Source organism: Salvelinus fontinalis, chromosome 8, assembly GCF_029448725.1.
Source record: "Salvelinus fontinalis isolate EN_2023a chromosome 8, ASM2944872v1, whole genome shotgun sequence".
NCBI lineage: Eukaryota > Metazoa > Chordata > Actinopteri > Salmoniformes > Salmonidae > Salvelinus > Salvelinus fontinalis.
This window is the reverse complement of record NC_074672.1, coordinates 17,026,180-17,048,199: the sequence shown is the minus strand read 5'-3', so window position 1 is coordinate 17,048,199 and position 22,020 is coordinate 17,026,180. Positions and strand designations below refer to the sequence as shown.

General features: G+C 40.0%; 1 protein-coding gene across 3 annotated transcripts; it reads right to left on the bottom strand.

Moving 5' to 3' along the window:
- Positions 1–799: 799 nt before the first annotated feature.
- Positions 800–17,712, bottom strand: LOC129860740 (ras-related protein O-Krev). Of its 3 annotated transcripts, XM_055931437.1 has the most exons (9): positions 17,586–17,712; positions 10,739–10,885; positions 3,930–4,018; positions 2,995–3,063; positions 2,854–2,910; positions 2,615–2,755; positions 2,030–2,173; positions 1,746–1,861; positions 800–1,561 (listed from the first exon to the last, which is right to left on the bottom strand). In XM_055931437.1, the coding sequence occupies exons 3-8, from the start codon at positions 3,984–3,986 to the stop codon at positions 1,775–1,777; spliced, it is 555 nt and encodes a 184-aa protein (XP_055787412.1). In that variant the 5' UTR covers positions 3,987–4,018; positions 10,739–10,885; positions 17,586–17,712; the 3' UTR covers positions 800–1,561; positions 1,746–1,774. The 3 variants fall into 3 exon arrangements, with proteins under 3 accessions (XP_055787412.1, XP_055787411.1, XP_055787413.1); XM_055931436.1 differs by lacking the exon at positions 10,739–10,885 and having other exon boundaries at positions 17,586–17,711; XM_055931438.1 differs by lacking the exons at positions 3,930–4,018; positions 10,739–10,885 and having other exon boundaries at positions 17,586–17,711.
- Between the last annotated feature and the right edge of the window lie 4,308 nt (positions 17,713–22,020).

The window sequence follows — 22,020 nt, the reverse complement described above, 5'->3', positions numbered from 1 at the left end:
TGGGGGGTTGTATTTGCTTAACGTTTATTGAAAAAGTATGGATTTCTGCTAACAAAGAAAGGCATTCAACCACAGAGGACAAACATAGGTACAAGGTAAGCGTTTCATAATTAAACATTTTTTAAGTATTGAGCTTGGGCGAATTGATGTAGTCAGAGCTGAATTCCACAAAGCCTGGTCTCTGCTCAACCCCATTGGTGGAGTTCATCAGTAACTTCCTTCACCATGGAGTTGAGTTTAGTCAGCTAGGTCTGACATTCTCGTGACACAGTCGCGTAAGGCGAACCCTGTTGCAGAACAATAACAGGTGACCTGCCTGCCTTTCCGCTCAGCAAGCCTGGCACACACCCTGCGCCTCCTTGGATGGTTCCTCATAAGCCAAGTTGTAGGCCTTTGCTGTGGCCACGTCTCATGAAGAGCCACTGCTGTTGCATTTCTCCAATTCCTGCATGTGAACATCTCGAGCTTGGGTGCTGCGTCGGTCATTTTCTAGGATAAGCTTTCGGCTTTTAAATCATTTGAAATTAAAAATAATATTAAAAAAGAAAACCTAAATCAGGCTAAAAATAATGGGCCTGAATTAGACAGGATGAACTGTGACGAATGGAGGCAGCAGTTGGCGCATCAGTAACGATGCGACACGGCTGTATTTCAGAAAGGCGAGCTGTCTCATTCTAATTCTATGCCAACAATCATTTAATGTTCCCGCAAAACACTAGAGACTTGCAACAAGCAAAAGTTCTTCACAACTACTAATTATCATCATCATGTAGAGAAAATAAAATGCATTGACAAAAGATAATGAAAATGTTTTTGTTTTTTTATCATTCATAAAAGCTGGAAAATCATTTGCGACAAGGTAACAAGACACAATAGAGTTGGTTTAGTACAACATATTTTCAACCTCAAGACAGAAATCAAGTCTCCTCATTTCCCCTATTCTAATAAACACACATTTTCCAAAGCTTCATTATTGAAAAAAACAAAACAAGAATTAGAATATATTATGGGAAAGATGAAAGCCTTGCAGCTTCCCATATAAAACAAAGACACTTAGTAAATATGTTATTTGATGAATACAACTTCTTAAAAGTAATAGGAGAAAGAAAACATGGAAGTTGATGCATTACTGTTGACACAATTAGTGCAGATGGGTAAGGTAATGAAAAGGGCCAATATTTACCATGATTTATTTTGCAAACATTTTGTCATTTGAAATGAGCCAAAGATCTGAAAATATCTGCAAACAAACAACCTAATTGTCCAAATCCACAATAAATTGCTTGGTACAGTTTTTTGTTTTAAATTGTAATTTATAAAACAGGGGAAAGGGAAAACTCTTCATCACAAGGTTGTCCCATTGACAAAATGAAAAACAGAGAAAAAGGTCTGGATTTCTTAACCATTATGAAGCAAAGAGTATCCATGAAGAATCCTCCATTATTAGAGTGGTGAAGTAGAGAATTACTTTTCTGCTATTGTCAAACACCTCCATTCATTATTGAAAGGGCTTGAAATGCTGGCACGTTTCAACTGGGCACCAGTATTGTATTGCAGCTTCCTACAGGTAGAGACAGAGGACATGTTACTCCACAGGTACTTTTTAAATTCCTTTTTTCAGTTTATTTTGATAGAAAACAAATGTATCAATGCAAGTACATTAGCTGGTGCCATACTCATGGGATGATGATAAAATTAGACACAGATTCCATATCACCCATTGGATCCCATCTTAGCCCACTCACCTGGCTCAGAGCTTCTGTAAGGAGGAGCTTCAGAGAAGTGTGCAATTTGACTTCTTTTCCTTCTTCTTTTCTATTGGTGTTTTCCTATTAATCTGTCTGACCAGGTCATAGAAAATCTAAAGCAGACCAAAGGAGCCAGTAGTTAGAGATACATCTGTTATAAGCTCCAGATAACCACACTTGTTTACTTGACGAGATGTATATTCTTATTGCAATTCTCGTCAACTCCGAGACGTAACATACATTCATTTCAGGTGACTGGAAGTGAAAGCGGTGGGGCTTACCTCATTAACGTTGATCTTTGATTTAGCTGAGGACTCTAGAAAGGCACAGTTGTTCCACTGTCTGGCCAGGTTCTGACCCTGCTCCTTGCCCACCACACGCTCGTCCTCCAGGTCACACTTGTTGCCCACCAGGATCATGGGGACCTGATACAAAATAATTAGAAATAGACGGAAGACAATGAGAGACTATAGCTCTTTACCCTGTTGCTTTGCAAAGCAAAAATATAGGCCATATAAGTCTCCATAACGTGGCAACAAATCAATAATGTACTAACTCTGCATGTGGCAGAAATAAGAGCTAAACTGAAACGGGCAAACATCTCTCATGACATTTCTACTTTGTTATTGCTATGCTCTTCCCACACAGAGAATACCCTATTGAGAGAACCTATGGCTCTCAGAGCAGTAGGATTACAAGATAAGAGCCAACAGACTCCTTAATTTAAAACACCATTAAAATTGCATATAAATCATTAACGTATCATAGATTTCATAGCAGCTGTAATAAATGCATTGACGACGAGGCCCAAGTGTTGGAAGCACGTCAATGACAGTGACTGAGCCCTGATAAGCTACAATACTCACATCCTCAGTGTCCTTTACTCTCAGGATCTGTTCCCGAAGGTCCTGTAGATCATTAAACGTGGACTGTGCCGTGATGGAGTATACAAGAGCGAAGCCTTGACCGTTCTTCATGTACAAGTCCCTCATCGCTGTGAACTGCTCCTGTAGAACAGCAGAGGAAAGACTCCATGACATACTGGTCATATTTACTGTTAACATACAATCTGTCACCATGGCTAACATGGACACATTCTACCTACTGTTCCAGCTGTGTCAAGGATTTCAAGCATGCACTGCTGCCCATCCACTTCAACTTGCTGTGGGAGAGAGGGAGTAAAGTTTAGTAACATTTTGACATCAGTGGTGGCAATTGAAAACTTGGTAACTATAGGGCAGCATACCTTTCTGTAGGAGTCTTCTATTGTGGGGTCATATTTTTCCACAAAAATACCCTGTACAAATTGGACAGTCTGGAAGAGAAAAGGCAAGGGGAGGAGAACTTGAATGTAGAGTGACACATACATTCTCCAAATCAACACGGCCACTCAATCAGGGCTCCAAATTAAACACTTTCATTGGTAGCACAACATGTGCTTCAAAAATATTGACAAGTCATATTGGCCCAATAAAGGCTGTATCTAAATCAATTTAAAAATTGTATTTTCTGGTGCTCCTAAAGTTTATATGGTGCTCTTAACTAAGTTAGGAGTACCAGAAAATAAGATGTTTAAATTGATTTAGATACAGCCTTTATTGGGCCTATATGACTTGTCAATATTTTTGAAGCACATGTTGTACCCTGGAAACTAATCTGTTTCAAGGGTACAACATCTGTTTATTATAAAAGTTTAAATGTTGACAAATACCTGTCATTGAAATTACAAAGTCATTTGTGGAATATTAGGTTAGCTAACAATGTGAAAAACACAGTTTCCTAATGAGCTGCATAATGCGGTAACATGACTGAACAAGTTGTTAACAGCCCGCGACATGGTTTATGAATGGAAAATATGGCCCGCCAATGGAGATGCATCCAGCTGCAGCGCCAATGCGTAATAGAAGGGGGGAAATGTAGTGCCGGTAATATGGTCACAACTTTTCAACGGTTTGGGCTACAGACAACTGTTTTTTCTCCAGGGCAGCTTAATCATTACAACAATTATTATCTGGCTTATTTTTTGTTCTAGGTGCACTGGTGCTCACAATTTTAAATTCCAAGTCACACAGCAAAATATTTAAGGGTATATGCGACCAAAATGGTCGCACTTTAAAGCTCTGCACTCAATGCACCCAGAATGACTCATAACAGAAACCTAAGCATGGCGGTACTACTAACCAGTGCAGATTTGCCTACACCTCCTGAGCCTAACACCACTAGCTTGTATTCACGCATGGTGGGGTTACTTCACTCGACGGCACAAAAGTCTGCAAGAGATGAGACAAGAGAGAGAACATTTGTTAGGCCTACTTATGTCACTATTTATATAATTTTACACATTGCCGGCCACAGATGAGGAGAAGCCAATAATTCCCTTCAGTTTTCATCAGACGCCACATTGTGGGCGGTTCCCTTGGCTCGTCCATTATCTAACTACTTTAGTTATACATAGCCAAGCCTAAACATAACTGCCTTGTCGCGGTAATCCCCTTTGACAATACATATTCAGAAACTGAAACTCCCCTCTGCCAAAAGAAGAATATCTCTTTCTGACCCACTATCCAGGGACATCTGCCGACATGAAAAGGCCTTCTTTTCAAAAGAAGGAAACAAATAGAGCCAAAATAACCCAGATATTTATTTCCCCTTATAAAATGACGCCCTATAACACTTGAGTGACAGTGAACTGATGCTAATTGTCAAACAGCTCAGTCTCTATGGAGACGGTAGGCAATAGCCATAGTGCCACAAATAGCTTCATCTAATTAGCATGCATAGGAGAAGGCCATGTGGGGTGAGGCGTCGCCACCTCTATCAGCTTGGCAAGGTGAGAAGTAAGGCTTGTTAAATTAGCACATTATAAAAAACAGGTTTTCAGGTTTTTATGACTTGATATTGCAAAGCTATCCAGTAATTGTTTCCTGTTCTGTCTTGGAGCCAGCCATGGAAACGTGAGGCACCTGCCAAGAGACACTTTTCTCTACAGAATATTATCCCCATGATACCTTTTGTTATTGTTAAGTTTGGTTTGTATTCCAACGGGACCACGTTGGAAACAAGTGAGATCGCTTTAACGTGTTGTCATTTCATCTTTTCCTCCAATAAATCAATGTCTCTTTATGTCCAATAGGAATTACTACCAGGCATAGGCAAAAACTCCTCAAAGAGAAAATACATTTGATGTGCTGTGCAGGGAAACAATCCAAACCCACTATCATTATCTAGCTATGCAAACCTAACAAATTCCAAGCGGCAGCAGCATGACAGGCCTACAACAGAGAGCTGGGCGGTATGCGGGATGTTACAAAGGTCCATTCAATCCTCATGCCATTGCAATACACCCCTTCCTCTGTGAAAATTATGTGCATATAGAAAACAGAACAGAGATAATAGTAAGAGAATGACCATTGCTCTTCTTAAATAATGACCACACCAAGAAAGGACACTTCTGTGTTTGTTTCTGATATTAGGCCATTTTTAGAAGCAGAAGTTAAACCTACAGCTGCAATAAGAATACGAAACAAAGTGTGTCACAAAGGTTTCAGAAAGACATTTCACTTTTATCTGATGGCCTTTAGTTGACTGATTACAGGTGACACATCTGGAGTAGCGCTTAAGCAAATACAGTGAGCTCCAAAAGTATTGGGACAGTCACACATTTGTTGATGTTTTGGTTCTGTACTCCAGCACTTTGGATTTGAAATGATACAAATGGACAATGAGGTTAAAGTGCAGACTGTCAGCTTTAATTTGAAGGGATTTTCATCCATATCAGGTGAACTGTTTAGAAATTGTACATAGTCCCCGCATTTTAAGGGAACAAAAGTATTGGGATTAATTAACTTATATGTTTATTAAAGTAGTAAAAAGTTAAGTATTTGGTCCCATATTCATAGAACGGAATGACTACATCAAGCTTGTGACTCTACAAATTTATTGGATGCATTTGCTGTTAGTTTTGGTTGTGTTTCAGATTATTTTGTGCCCAACAGAAACGAATGATACATTTTGGAGTCACTTTTATTGTAAATAAGAATAGAATAGGTTTCTAAACACATCTACATTAATGTGGACGCTACCATGATTACGGATAATCCTGAATGAATCGTGAATAAGGATGAGTGAGAAAGTTAGACTCACAAATATAATACCCCTCCAAAAATGCCAGCCTCCCCTTTCATTGTAATGGTAAGAGGTTTGCATATCTTGGGGATATGATATTTGAGCATTTAACTTTAACCGTGCTCCTCCCCTTCATCTACACTGATTGAAGTGGATTTGACAGGTGACATCAATAAGGGATTTTGTCATGGAAAGAGCAGGTGTTCCTAATGTTTTGTACACTTAGTGTATGTGAATTTGTCCCAATACTTTCCCCTAAAAATGTGGGGACTATGTACAAAAAGTGCTGTAATTTCTAAACTTTTCACCCGATAGGAAAGGTATGAAAAACCATAAAATGAAGTTATTTTTTACAACCATTTTACTTTGTATGTCAATGGCATGTTATAGAAGGGTCCAGACAAATGTATTGTGATTTCACGTTTTTGAAATCACTTCCTCATCCTCGTTGTGTAGTATAGTGGCCCCTAAAATGACATGAACAAAGGCTCCAAAAACATCCAAAACCTGCCAAAACACGTCCTTTTAGAAACAGCAAAGCTCTCAGTATAGTGATGCAAGTCTTTAGATGTTGTACACATGAAATTGTGTTATTCCAAACTTTATCCGCAACGTTATATTCCATTTTGTTGCGACTCGAGCAATACCCCATCGTCCATTTTACAGGTAACTGACAAAATAAAGGAAACACTTGAGTAAATGAGGGATACAAAGTAGCGGTCGACCGATTACGATTTTTCACCGCCGATTACGATTGTTGCAGGACCAAAAAAGCCGTTAACGATTAATCGGCCGATTAATTTTTTAAAATATTTGTAATAATGACAATTACAACAATACTGAATGAACACTTATTTTAACATAATACATCAAAATCAATTTAGCCTCAAATAAATAACGAAACATGTTCAATTTGGTTTAAATAATGCAAAAACAAAGTGTTGGAGAAGAAAGTAAAAGTGCAATATGTGCCATGTAAAAAAGCTAACGTTTAAGTTCCTTGCTCAGAACATGAGAACATATGAAAGCTGGTGGTTCCTTTTAACATGAGTCTTCAATATTTCCAAGTAAGAAGTTTTAGGTTGTAGTTATTATAGGAATTATAGGACTATTTCTCTCTACACGATTTGTATTTCATATACCTTTGATTATTGGATGTTCTTATAGGCACTTTAGTATCGCCAGTGTAACAGTATAGCTTCCATCCCTCTCCTCGCCGCTACCTGGGCTCGAACCAGGAACACATCGACAACAGCCACCCTCGAAGCAGCATTACCCATGCAGAGCAAAGGGAACAACTACTCCAAGTCTCAGAGCAAGTGACGTTTGAAACGCTATTAGCGCGCACCCCGCTAACTAGCTAGCCATTTCACATCGGTAACACCAGCCTAATCTCGAGAGTTGATAGGCTTGAAGTCATAAACAGCGCAATGCTTGGAGCATCGCAAAGAGCTGCTGGCAAAACGCACGAAAGTGCTGTTTAAATGAATGCTTACGAGCCTGCTGGTGCCTACCATCGCTCAGTCAGACTGCTCTATCAAATCATAGACTTAATTATAACATAATAACACACAGAAATACGAGCCTTAGGTCATTAATATGGTCTAATCCGGGAACTATCATCTCGAAAACAAAACGTTTATTCTTTCAGTGAAATACGGAACCGTTCCGTATTTTATCTAACAGGTGGCATCCATAAGTCTAAATATTCCTGATACATTGCACAACCTTCAATGTTATGTCATAATTACGTAAAATTTGGGCAAATTAGTTCGCAATGAGCCAGGCGGCCCAAACTGTTGCATATACCCTGACTCTGCGTGCAATGAACGCAAGGGAAGTGACACAATAACACCTGGTTTATATTGCCTGCCAACCTGTATTTCTTTTAACTAAATATGCAGGTTTAAAAATATATACTTGTGTGTATTGATTTTAAGAAAGGCATTGATGTTTATGGTTAGGTACACGTTGGAGCAACGACCGTCCTTTTTCGCGAATGCGCACTGCATCGATTATATGCAACGCAGGACACGCTAGATAAACTAATAATATCATCAACCATGTGTAGTTATAACTAGTGATTATGACTGATTGATTGTTTTTTATAAGATAAGTTTAATGCTAGCTAGCAACTTACCTTGGCTTCTTACTGCATTCGCGTAACAGGTGGGCTCCTCGTGAGGCAGGTGGTTAGAGCGTTGGACTAGTTAACCGTAAGGTTGCAAGATTGAATCTCTGAGCTGACAAGTTAAAAAAATCTGTCGTTCTGCCCTTGAACAAGGCAGTTAACCCACAGTTCCTAGGCCGTCATTGAAAATAAGAATGTGTTCTTAACTGACTTGCCTAGTTAAATAAAGGTGTAAAAAAATATATTTAAAAAACAAATCGGCAAAATCGGCGTCCAAAAATTACCGATTTCCGATTGTTAGGAAAACTTGAAAAAACGGCCCTAATTAAATCGGCCATTCCGATTAATCGGTCGACCTCTAATACAAAGTATATTAAAAGCATGGGGTGCTTCCACACAGGAAGTTCCAGACACTTGTAGAATCTATGCCAAGGCACATTGAAGCTGTTCTGGCAGCTCGTGGCGGCCCAACACCCTATTAAGGCACTATATGTTGATGTTTCCTTTATTTTGGCAGTGTCATGACGTTGGCCTGGGGGTAGGTTTATGACAGTCATAAATACCTCTTTCCCCCGTTCCTCTCCCTACTCTACTGATGTGACATTAGAAAGCCCCTTTGGTTAACATAGAGATTCTGGGAACATCAGAAGTTGGGGGGAAATGAACTATATTCTGGTAATCCGACCAACTGAACATATGCGGTGGTACTTAAGGTATATTATGTCAGTTCAGTTGCCCTCTGACACATTCTCATCAATGATAGAATGACAAACTCTACTGTGGAAAGTCTAAACATCAGAGGTATCGGATTCACATGGAATTGTTGTTTAATTCAAATGTTTGAATATGAAATTATTTGTGAAGAGATGAAATTTAATTTTAGCTTCCAAATGAGAGATTTGGGTTTTCATAAGTTTGGGCCTCTGCTCAACCAGTGGCCCGCCCCTGTGAAGAGACATGGGTTATAAACTTTTCAGACACACCCCTCTCTCTCCACTATATAAGCCATTGACGAAGATTTAACCTTCTGTTCCGAGGATGACGGTCCTATGTCAGAATGGTTCAGGTAATAACTACAGAACTAAGCCAACATCCGCATGAGCTTTGGTTGTGAATGGTATGAACTTTGAACTCGTATTCACTACAGAAGTGATACCTCCTAGCCGTTGAGTTAGCAACAGCTGCTACAAACGCAGGTTAGGAAGGACAGTCAGAGTATCCCGTCTACTACACAACGACGTTACTACAACGTATCCAGTGACCACCACAGACATTCTTCAAAGGACAGAGGACTCGGTTTGGCAACACGGTCTTCCATCTACCACCAACCTACTGAAGCGTAGCTCAGAGTAAATATTTATTGCATTTTCCTTTTCCAAATGGGCGGTAATTTAGAATGCATAAGATACTGTATTTACGATAGCACAGCTTCGCCTCTGTTCCAGTCTCCCGCTCTTTCACTAAAACCCAGACCCTTTTCCTTTGTGTAACAAGCTGACATATCTGTTCCGCCCGCTAGGGACGTTATGACGGCAATTTGTAATCAAGTTATGATTTAATTGTGTATGTGTGATTCTGTGTGATTAGTTAGGTATTTAGTAAATAAATAATTAAACCCAATTTTGTATTGCTGATTCAACTTGTTAGCCAGGGTTCGTGAAGATAACCAAGAATTTACAACTTTCAGATGAGACTGAATAAGATTACGATTAATATTGACTGCCATTGATGTAAAATATGATTAGGTCTTTTAAGAGTTTATTCGGAAGATAACAGCTCTATAAATATTATTTTGTGGTGTCCCTCCTCTCTAGTTAATTACATTTACATGATTAGTTCAATCAGGTAATATTAATTACGGAGAAAGTATTTTATAGAATAGCATGCCATAACACTTAATCCGGCATAGCCAAAGACACGACAGCAGTTACCTGTAGCAGCAGGCTACACAGTAAATGGAACCACTCGAGACGGCTTGAATCGTGCAAAGGGGACTATAACATTGTGGATAAAGTTCGGAATGACAACTTCAAGTGTACAACATCTAAAAACCTGCATCACTATACTGAGAGCTTTGCAGTTTCTAAAAGGACGTTTTTTGGGTATGTTTTTAGATTTTGTTCATGTTTTTTCAGGGCCCCCATACTACACAATGAGGATGAGAAAGTTATTTGCTGTTTGGGATAAGTTTCTCTAAAACATGTAATCACAAAAAAGGTGTCTGGACCCTTCTACAGTATAACATTCCATTTACACCAAAAATAGAGATTTGGTTGTAAAATATTAATCTCCTCCTTTAAAGCAGATAGTCTGCAATTTAACCTCATAGTCATTGTACCATTTCAAATCTAAAGTGCTAAACGACAGAGCAGAGTGTCCCTGTCGCCAATACTTTAGTAGATCCCTGTAAATGCCGGTAGAACTTCACATGGTCAATCCCAATGTTAGTATTCCTGCTAAACACAGCTGATATGGTGAGTGTTTCCATGTTGACATGAACTTGGCACATCCACCATGCCCACTGCACACCAGCACAGTGAGCACACTAGCCTCTTGATATGTTATAAGTCAGTGAGGGTTCAGACTCATTATTCTCTTAATATAAGCCTACATGTTATTTTATGTTTTACTAATGCTCTGTGAGTGGTGCGTTCCCAGTCAGCATAGAATAGTCTAGCTTCTGCACTGAAACTCATTTTATAGCAAAAACACCCACTCTAAGGGCATAACCTACTGTGCTCAAGGCTGGAAGCGACAACTCCCCACTACATCTAGTGAGGGAAGGCTAGCAGTTCCCAGGACACACTGACATCTGTGGGCAGGTGTGGATGCTGTGTTGGGAGCCAAAGGAGCTAGGCTACTCCAAAGAATCCCCACAAAACTAGGGAAAAGACAGAAGAAATATATAAATTGCAATTCACTTTTTGTGAATAATCTTAGGCCTGCACTTTGACAGAGTTGGGAGTGGGACACACATTGCCAAACAGATGTACATTAGCCTGAATCATCTACTCATCGGTGAGTATGTTTACATGCACGCTAATAATTCAATAATAAACTGACTATGACACAATGCCAAGTATGGCATTAGTCACGTAAACACCTTACTCTGCTTATCTTAATTGGCGTAATGTCATAATCGAGGTAATCATACGCAGATTAAAATAACTGGTTTTCTGAGCAATCTTTCAAATGATTAGGCCATGGTAACAGCATAATCATCGCTCCAGCTGGATATTTGATTTGCGCATTTGCCAGTGTGTGGTAGCGCAAGCATCCCTCTTATGCGCGAGTGAAGTGAGTTCTGAAAAACTGAAAGTATGCATCATCTTATAAATATTTTTCACATACAAACTTTTTGTCAGAACTCGTCGCAAAACTAAGTCCTGCATTTCCTGCATTGATCAAAAGTCCCATCAGTAGCCTGATTTCAGATGTGTCCATGTAAACAGGACTATTACATTAACCTGACTATCCACAATCACATTATTGTGTGCATGCTACCGTGCTGTGTTGGGGAAGCTTCTCTGAAAATGGAGTTTACCAAGCTACCAATTACTTCACATTGGAAGAAGTTACGCTGGACTAAAGCTACCCTTAAGAAAATATAGTTTACATAACTAAAGTTACGTTGATGAAGTAGTTCATCCAAACTACGTTGTGAAAATGTATCATCAGTAAATCTGTATTATCAGACTACAAATTGCAAGAACAAATCAATTTGGGGTCATATGTTAACAGAATGTTTGACGGATTAATGGAATTTAGCCTTAATTAAACCCCAAAAAAGTTTTGAGTGAGAATTAGGCAAGTCCGATACCAAATAAGTTAATTTTAAAAAGTTGTGTAGTTCCAGTAGTTAGCCTAGCTACACGGCATAAAAGTAATTAACTACTGAAAACACGACCTAGATTTTAATTTAGTTCAACTACCACCAAGCTACTGGAAAATGTAATGAATTACTAGCTAGTTGAACTACTGTACGTGTCCACTGAATGTACAAAACATTAGGAACTCCTGCTCTTTCCATGAAAGACTGACCAGGTGAATGTTTACCCCATTGTTTACCCCACTTTTCGTCATTTCCGGTCACAACTTGCAGACGTGTTGCTGTGCGTTTTGTTGCCAACCTTACTTTGCTACCTGACAACTTTACGGTTTTTACTTTTTAATTACCGTTTATATTTTTTGTTTTTTCCTCAATTTTTTTTTCTTCCCATTCAACTTTTTCGCTCCGGACGCTTTATCTGGACATGGTTTGTCAGGACTTCCAACAGCCGAAGCTAAGTAGTAACATTAACATGATGCCTTCTAATTGCAGTCACTGTACTCATAATATACAGGAGAACGATCACCTTACGGCGAGGATAGCTGTGCTGCAAGCCCAGCTTCAGATGCAATCGTTAGGCAAGGGTAATTTCAGTGTAGGAAAGGATGAAACAGCGTCTGTGCCACCAGTAAGTACAGATAGTAGTATAAATCCCCTCGCACAGTCCCGGCAAGCCAGACAACTTTCTCATGGCTTCTGGAGGGAAATGCTGTAGGAATGCTCAACCGGTGTCGCTCATTCAGCCGACAGACACTTTCAACCGGTTTTCCCAATTAAGCATCGAGTCGGAGTCTGAGGCTGAGCCTTCTCTTGTCTCTACTCCTCCCGTTACGGGGTCTGAGACGCCGAAGCTTCCCACCATTAGCTCTGACAAATTGAAAACCCTAATCATTGTCGACTCCATTACCCGCAGTATTTGACTTAAAACGAATCATCCAGCGATCATACACTGTTTACCAGGGGGCAGGGCTACCGACGTTAAAGGCTGATCTGAAGATGGTACTGGCTAAAGCTAAAACTGGCGAGTGTAGAGAGTATAGAGATATTGTTATCCACGTCGGCACCAACGATGTTAGGATGAAACCGTCAGAGGTCACCAAGCGCAACATAGCTTCAGCATGTAAATCAGCTAGAAAGATGTGTCGGCATCGAGTAATTGTCTCTGGCCCCCTCCCAGTTAGGGGGAGTGATGAGCTCTACAGCAGAGTCTCACAACTCAATCGCTGGTTGAAAACTGTTTTCTGCCCCTCCCAAAAGATAGAATTTGTAGATAATTGGCCCTCTTTCTGGGACTCACCCACAAACAGGACCACGCCTGGCCTGTTGAGGAGTGACGGACCCCATCCTAGCTGGAGGGGTGATCTCATCTTATCTACCAACATAGACAGGGCTCTAACTCCTCTAGCTCCACAATGAAATAGGGTGCAGGCCAGGCAGGCTGTTAGCCAGCCTGCCAGCTTAGTGGAGTCTGCCACTAGCACAGTCAGTGTAGTCAGCTCAGCTATCCCCATTGAGACCGTGTCTGTGCCTCGACCTAGGTTGGGCAAAACTAAACATGGCGGTGTTCGCCTTAGCAATGTCACTAGGATAAAGACCTCCTCCATTCCTGCCATTATTGAAAGAGATCGTGATATCTCAAAATAGGGCTACTTAATGTTAGATCCCTCACTTCAAAAAGGCAGTTATAGTCAATGAACTAATCACTGATCATAATCTTGATGTGATTGGCCTGACTGAAACATGGCTTAAGCCTGATGAATTTACTGTGTTAAATGAGGCCTCACCTCCTGGTTACACTAGTGACCATATCCCCCGTGCATCCCGCAAAGGCGGTGGTGTTGCTAACATTTACGACAGCACATTTCAGTTAAAAAATAATAATAAAAAATGACGTTTTCGTCTTTTGAGCTTCTAGTCATGAAATCTATGCAGCCTACTCAATCACTTTTTATCGCTACTGTTTACAGGCCTCCTGGGCCATATACAGCGTTCCTCGCTGAGCTCCCTGAATTCCTATCGGACCTTGTTGTCATAGCAGATAATATTCTAATTTTTGGAAATTTTAATATTCACATGGAAAAGTCCACAGACCCACTCCAAAAGGCTTTCGGCGCCATCATCGACTCAGTGGGTTTTGTCCAACATGTCTCTGGACCTACTCACTGCCACAGTCATACTCTGGATCTAGTTTTGTCCCATGGAATAAATGTTGTAGATCTTAGTGTTTTTCCTCCTAATCCAGGACTATCGGACCACCATTTTATTACATTTGCAAATCGCAACAAATAATCTGCTCAGACCCCAACCAAGGAGCATCAAAAGTCGTGCTATAAATTCTCAGACAACCCAAAGATTCCTTGATGCCCTTCCAGACTCCCTCTGCCTACCCAAGGAGGTCAGAGGACAAAAATCAGTTAACCTCCTAACTGAGGAACTCAATTTAACCTTGCGCAATACCCTAGATGCAGTTGCACCCCTAAAAACAAAAAACATTTGTCATAAGAAACTAGCTCCCTGGTATACAGAAAATACCCGAGCTCTGAAGCAAGCTTCCAGAAAATTGGAACGGAAATGGCGCCACACCAAACTGGAAGTCTTCCGACTAGCTTGGAAAGACAGTAGCGTGCAGTACCGAAGAGCCCTCACTGCTGCTCAATCATCCTATTTTCCCAACTTAATTGAGGAAAATAAGAACAATCCAAAATGTATTTTTGATACTGTCGCAAAGCTAACTAGAAAGCAGCATTCCCCAAGAGAGGATGGCTTTCACTTCAGCAGGGATAAATTCATGAACTTCTTTGACGAAAAGATCATGATCATTAGAAAGCAAATTACGGACTCCTCTTTAAATCTGCGTTTTCCTCCAAAGCTCAGCTGTCCTGAGTCTGCACAACTCTGCCAGGACCTAGGATCAAGAGAGACACTCAAGTGTTTTAGTACTATTTCTCTAGAAACAATGATGAAAATAATCATGGCCTCAACCTTCAAGCTGTATACTGGACCCTATTCCAACTAAACTACTGAAAGAGCTGCTTCCTGTGCTTGGCCCTCCTATGTTGAACATAACAAACGGCTCTCTATCCACCGGATGTGTACCAAACTCACTAAAAGAAGCAGTAATAAAGCCTCTCTTGAAAAAGCCCAACCTTGACCCAGAAAATATAAAAAACTATCAGCCTATATCGAATCTTCCATTCCTCTCAAAAAAAATTTGAAAAAGCTGTTGCGCCGCAACTCACTGCCTTCCTGAAGAGAAACAATGTATACAAAATGCTTCAGTCTGGTTTTAGACCCCATCATAGCACTGAGACTGCACTTGTGAAGGTGGTAAATTACCTTTTAATGGCGTCAAACCGAGGCTCTGCATCTGCCCTTGTGCTCCTAGACCTTAGTGCTGCCGTTGATACCATCGATCTCTCTTTAATTCTCTATTTCTCTCTCGGAGGACCTGAGCCCTAGGACCATGCCTCAGGACTACCTGGCATGATGACTCCTTGCTGTCCCCAGTCCACCTGGCCATGCTGCTGCTCCAGTTTCAACTGTTCTGCCTGCGGCTATGGAACCCTGACCTGATCACCGGACGTGCTACCTGTCCCAGACCTGCTGTTTTCAACTCTCTGGAGACCACAGGAGCGGTAGAGATACTCTTAATGATCGGCTATGAAAAGCCAACTGACATTTACTCCTGAGGTGCTGACTTGCTGCACCCTCGACAACTACTGTGATTATTATTATTTGACCATGCTGGTCATTTATGAACATCTTGGCCATGTTCTGTTATAATCTCCACCCGGCACAGCCAGAAGAGGACTGGCCACCCCTCATAGCCTGGTTCCTCTCTAGGTTTCTTCCTAGGTTTTGGCCTTTCTAGGGAGTTTTTCCTAGCCACCGTGCTTCTACACCTGCATTGCTTGCTGTTTGGGGTTTTAGGCTGGGTTTCTGTACAGCACTTTGAGATATCAGCTGATGTAAGAAGGGCTATATAAATACATTTGATTTGATTTGAATGCTATGATCCCTTATGGATGTCACTTGTTAAATCCACATCAATTAGTGTAGATGAAGGGGAGGAGACAGGTTAAAGAAGGATTTTTAAGCCTTGAGATGGATTGTGTATGTGTGCCATTCAGAGGGTGAATGGGCAAGACAAAAGATGTACGGTCTGAATAAACTGTCAAACTACCTAAAAAAAAGTTTGACAAAAATATAAAAATACTTTACATTTCAAAGTCATCTAATTTTGAGTGTTCATTTAATGTTCAAAGCATTCTGAATGAATCTAACATGGTCATAGGCCTAAGCCATGTCAAAATACATAGAATTGCAGAAAATTTGCTTTAAAACAGCACAAGTACCTTCCCCAGACTCCTGTCTAGGTCAAATCACCTGTGCATAACAGAAGGGGGCCACCAGAAGTGTTGCCAATTAAAATTACTGTCTGATCCAACCGTAATGAAGCCGGTTAAAACAGTGTACATACAGTAAGTGTGTATTTTGCATTTGAGAATTGATTCATGTTTAGATGGAGTAATTTGGCTCTGAAAATAACATGCAAGGACCTTAGTTGAGCTAAAGGAGTAACGGTACAGTTAGGTTCCTTTAAGAGTACATATTGGGCTACACTCAGTCTTAAACTTGACAGATATGGTCTAAAAATCCTGACTTGAATGCATACAAAAGGAACACCTGATGGGACATTGCTTTTATTGCACATGGGTGTGCTCCTGAATGTCAAATCACGTGTCAAATCTTAAATTCTCAAAAGACAACACTAGCCACCCTTGCTTACATAACTAGTTTGCTAAATGCAACCTTAAATTTAACTAGGCAAGTCAGTTAAGAACAAATTCGTATTTACAATGACTGCCTAGGAACAGTGGGTTAAATGCCTTATCTGGGGCAGAACGACAGATTTTTACCTTGTCAGCTCGGGGATTCGATTCATCAACCTTTCGGTAACTGGGCCAACGTTCTAACCACTAGGCTATCTGCCTCCCCCCAATCTATCCATCTAGATCAGCGTTTCCCAAACTCGGCGATCCTCGAGACCCAACGTTTTGATTTTTGCGCCAACACTACAATGGGGATTCAAATTATCAAAACTTAATGATTCGTTGATTATTTCTATCAGCTGTGTAACCTTTCTACTGTACATAAGTCAAAAACCAGAACGTGCACCGAGTGTGGGAAACCCTGACTAGTTAGCTAACTAGCTAACGTTAGCTAATAGGAAACAGTAGATAACTTGCAACTATGTGTCTGACATCACTTCGACAAAAGAACGTTTCAGTGTAACGTTAAAACTAAGAGGAAGGGATCAGCTGTACCTAGCCAGTCAAGTTAGCTGGCGAAGTTTGCTAGCTAAACTAACGTCCCCCCCGTACAGTTGCCACCCCGGTCCGATTCAAAGTTATACCTAACAACTAACGTTATGTAGCTAGGTGAGCCAACCAGGTAGTGCCTTTCTAAATTCTTAATAGTTAGTCAATTAATGTCCATCTAGCCAACATGGCTAGTTAACTAAGGCGTGTGAACCACTTGTGTTAACTAGCTACAGACAACTCCCTTCGGCTTGTTGTGTTAGCTAGCTGCTTAGCTAACGTTAGCCTCCCTTAGACGTTCCATCCGGCCTGGACGTTAGCTGTCCTACTTGGCCATCTGACACGTTTCTAACATTTTCACGACCTATATACATGTTCGAGTATTGATTATCCCCAAACTGTTGCTTTGACTAGAGATAATCGTTACTCACCGTGTTTGTCTCCCCGCCACCTCACTAGAGTAGCTGACTTCAATGAACCTCCGCGAACGTCAATCCCTAGCTAGCTAACCTCTCCCACCATAAATGGCAACGGACGATGCACACTAGCTACTGTAGTTTCAAGGCGGCCTGACGATTCACAATGTTGTAGTCCATAAAACCATAATGGATCATCTGAGTATCATGGCAACCATGCACTCACTGAAAGTGCAAGTGTTATTAAATAAGAGATTACAATTTTATTTCCATGGTCTTCGCATTATAAACTGAGGCTGACAAAAACTATAAAGTAGGCCTACTGCCATGCAAAATCTGTTTGGATAATGTGGGCATGCAGAATACTGTAGTCGTGTATGCAATTAGAAAGCATACTTTCCACTTGAATTCCCAGAAATAAGCCAGCTCTACTTTTTCAAACATATCAAAGGAAACAGTCAAACAGATGCAAGGAAACAGTCAGACACAGCAAGGGTCTTCAACTTCAAGCCAAACACACATATATATATATATATACACACACACACAACAATAGCAATATTTATTGCCAACCCAAAGCTTCTAGATACTGTACATATGTACACTATCAACAGCTTGCAGTGTTGTGAGAATGCCCTCTATAAACTAAAGACTTTTGACTCTCACTGAGGTCTTTGTTACTTTAGTGTCAGGAGGGAGTAGAGAGCATTGTCATCTATTTTCAGTGGGGGTTCTCCTAAATGTGCGGTGCAGTACATGTCACTGTCTTCCTGGGGAAGAATGTTGGAGCTTTACATAATTATCTCATTATACACATGCCAAGTGTTCTTTTCACCCTGAGAGAGAGGAAGAGAACAAGAGAGAGAGGGGATTGGGTAGAGTTTATTTGTTGACCGAGTTGGTGCAGAATGATGGCTGTCTGATGAGGACATGCAAAATCTTATTCAAACTATGATAAAGCATAAACAAAGATCCAATTCACCTGTGCAATGGCTACAGGATCTGATACTTTAGATGCTGGAAATGCTGAGGGACACAAATTAGAGGCTTCAACATATCAAAAACAAATACTATTATTGTAACTGCATTATATGTGGGTACGATATCAAAGAAAGGGAACTTGGTCTTACTCAGTGAGCACGGCATTGATAGTTTTCTGAAGAATACACAAAGTGCAACCACAGTGCAACACATCAACAGTCAGACAACTCCCACAACAACATGGACACTTACAAAACCTAAAGGAAAGAAAGAGAATAATTCAACAAATTTCAATCAAACCCGTTTTCCAGTGTTTTTAGAACAAACGAGTAACCTAAAGTTAAATTACCTGTGCTGTCAATCAGAATCGATGAGGATGTTGGCTCGACATCCCAATCTGCAACAGGTAAGTTTTTGCATGGCACCATTAAAGTGACATAACAAAAGCATACAGAAGATAAATGGAAGATTTATTAGAATAAGAAAATAATTGTACTATAGGAGCTTATTTTTTAAGCTATTTAAAGTTATATCAACCAGCGTAAATGTGGGGACCTCTGGGGACACATATCTGTTTGTTTCTGTGGTGTCCTTCCTATCAGGTGTTAACAGTGAAGTGACCAATGAAGCTGTGGGTAGAAACAGTAGAGGGTAGGCCGAGTATGATTTTGGTGCATTCAAAGACAATCAAATGGGATCAAAGCAAAACAATATGCATACCTTTACTCACAGAGACATCTACTTTTGTTAAAACATCTCTTCCCCACTGATCAAGTCCACAATAGTAAAGTCCAGAGTCCTGTAATTTCAGGTTTTTGATGGTGGCAATGAAAGTATGTCCATGGACATTGTCATTCACAGAAAATCTTCCTACTGTGACAAATGTGTCCGCTTACACACTTCTGATGAGAATGTCACTGTAGGAACAGGGGTGGTGACACAAATATTAGGGCTTATATTGATATCCATCTGGATATGAACACTTAATGTCTAAAGATCCACCTTCATTTCCATGCTCTCCAATTTTGCTCCTTTTTGCATAACAGCTTAAAACTTGATAAAAGAGAAAACAATGTTATTCTTTATCCTAATAACAAATAATAGTTGAAACGTGAAATAAACAAAAACTTTGTGGAATTGTTCGGCAGAAGTATATTCTATACAATTTGCACTATGCAGGAGTCTCTTTCACAAAGAAAATAATCAACAAAAATTGTCTGCAATTGTAATCAACAACAACAAAAATCGTTTGTGTTAAACTCACCTGGCAAGTAAAGGAGAATCATCAGATAGAATTTCATGTTACATTTTTTAAATCTTATTTCACCACAGATCCCTTTTTCTCTCAAATGATCTTACTGTCAACATATCAGTTTCTACCCAGCAGCATCACTTGCAGTGGCTTAGGGCTGTTTTTGCCGTATTACAGGAAGTGAAAAAATAAACTGATTGCAATGTTTCAGGAAGGAAGTACTACAGACAAGTGCTACTTTTGTTAAATCAAAAGCCTATGAGGCAGACGGAGACATCGAAGACAGACGAAATATCCCATAATTGTTAATCTGGAGGAATTAAATGACCTGGTTATTAGCTATTAGATGCACTCTCGAAACCAGACATACGAATGTGTTTTGTTTGGTTCTGTAAATACATTTCAGAATTTGCACTTAAATACATCAGGTAACACCTGTGGCCTGACATATCAACCTCAATGCTTTACTGTCCTCTACTAGTAGTTAAAAATCTTTACTTGTCTTGGTATATTTTCATGTCATAAAACATCTGTATGATACAGTATGTACACCTCATGAGTCAATTCTAAACAACACAACATTCTCAAAAGCATTCTCAAAATATATTCCCTCCCTCAGGACACAATCTATCACAGTGAAATGTTTGCAAAGGTCAAGGGGTCTCCTGCCAGCTATAGGGAAGTCCCTCATACTTTCATGTTGTAAGCAACTGCCATCCCTATAGACAACTAATAGCGATTGACTGCTATTATATTACACATGGACCAGATTAAGAACCTACGCACACTTCAGATACGAGTTGTGTGTTGCATACTAGCTATGTGTTTGGTTAAATGTTTTATTTAGCTGTACTGAACAAAAATATAAACGCAACATGTAAAGTGTTGGTCTAATGTTTCATGAGCTGAAATTAAAGATCCCAGAAATGTTTCCATATGCACAAAAAGCATATTTCTCTCAAACGTTGTGCAGAAATTAGTTTATATCACTATTAGTGAGCCTTTCTCATTTGCCAAGATAATCCATCCACCTGACAGATGTGGCATATCAAGAAGCTGATTAAATAGCATGATCATTACACATGTGCACCTTGTGCTGGGGACAATAAAAGGACACTCTAAAATGTGCAGTTTTATCACACAACTCTCTCGACCTTGTACTCTTCCGAGTCCGTAGGGGAGTTGTAGCGATGAGACAAGACTGTAACTACCAATTGGATATCACGAAATTAAGGAGAAAAAGGGGTAATAAAGAAATAGTAATAATAATGAATTGTTGCATGTTGCGTTTATAGTTTTGTTCAGCATATAATATCCTTTAATCGTGACACTGGAAAATTATCTTTAAAAAAAACATTTACAAAATGTCTTTGTTCATTCCTCTTACGGCTACTTAACTTTCTAAAAATACAAAAAAAATGGTGACTTGCAATGTGTAAGCCTTTCCTTTCAGTTGTTCTCCCCTTTGAACTTTTCTGTTTCCGCTATGCAACTCCCCCATTCTCCCTACCTCTTAGCTGGACAAAGCCTCACATGAAAGAGCAGAACATCCAACTGACCATCATCCAGTAATTAAAAAGAACAAAGAAATTATTCTTACATCATACTGTGTCTTCAATGCAATGACCAAATATGAACATCTAAGGACAAAAGGAGGGAGAGATTCAACTAAGGGAGACGGAAGTCAACAGGAAGTGTGGCCTAAGGTGGTTTCACCAAAACCACCTTCTGACTCACAGTACGCACTGCATTAGATATCTCTCCATATCTCAGCAGCAACAAGCAAGGCTTCGCCCCAGGTACTACTGTAAGACAAATGCAGTTCTGTTTCTGTATCAAGTCCAACCTCTTCTTCCTGTGATCCCCTGCCCGTTACTGAAGCAGCTTCGGAACATCAACCTGCAAGAGGGTGAAAGATTTAAATTAGATTTATTCACCAATATTCTTCCTGACTGTAAATTCAAGGGAAATGCTGGCTTTATATATATATATAAATACAAATATATATATAGCAAGTATTTACTGTATTTACTAGGATTCCTTTCTGTCTCATTTTCACTGTCTCGCTGTGTCTTATCCTGGACACTACTTGGTTTCCTGTGGGATTGGGTGTTTTCTCTCTCTTTGTCCTTCTCATTATTCCTCTTTTTCTTCGTCTCAGTACCTCTGAGTTCTTTTTGCTTTTCCTCTACTTTAGAGAACATTCCTCTTATCTTG

What these genes read in the sequence shown, in the direction of transcription:
- LOC129860740 (XM_055931437.1), bottom strand. Translation starts at nt 3,986, where the DNA reads ATGCGTGAATACAAGCTAGTGGTGTTAGGCTCAGGAGGTGTAGGCAAA. An exon ending in GTGTAGGCAAATCTGCACTG is followed by an intron (nt 3,064 to 3,929) that starts GTTAGTAGTACC and finishes TTTCTCTTCCAG; the next exon opens with ACTGTCCAATTTGTACAGGG. An exon ending in TCCTTGACACAGCTGGAACA is followed by an intron (nt 2,756 to 2,853) that starts GTAGGTAGAATG and finishes GCTGTTCTACAG; the next exon opens with GAGCAGTTCACAGCGATGAG.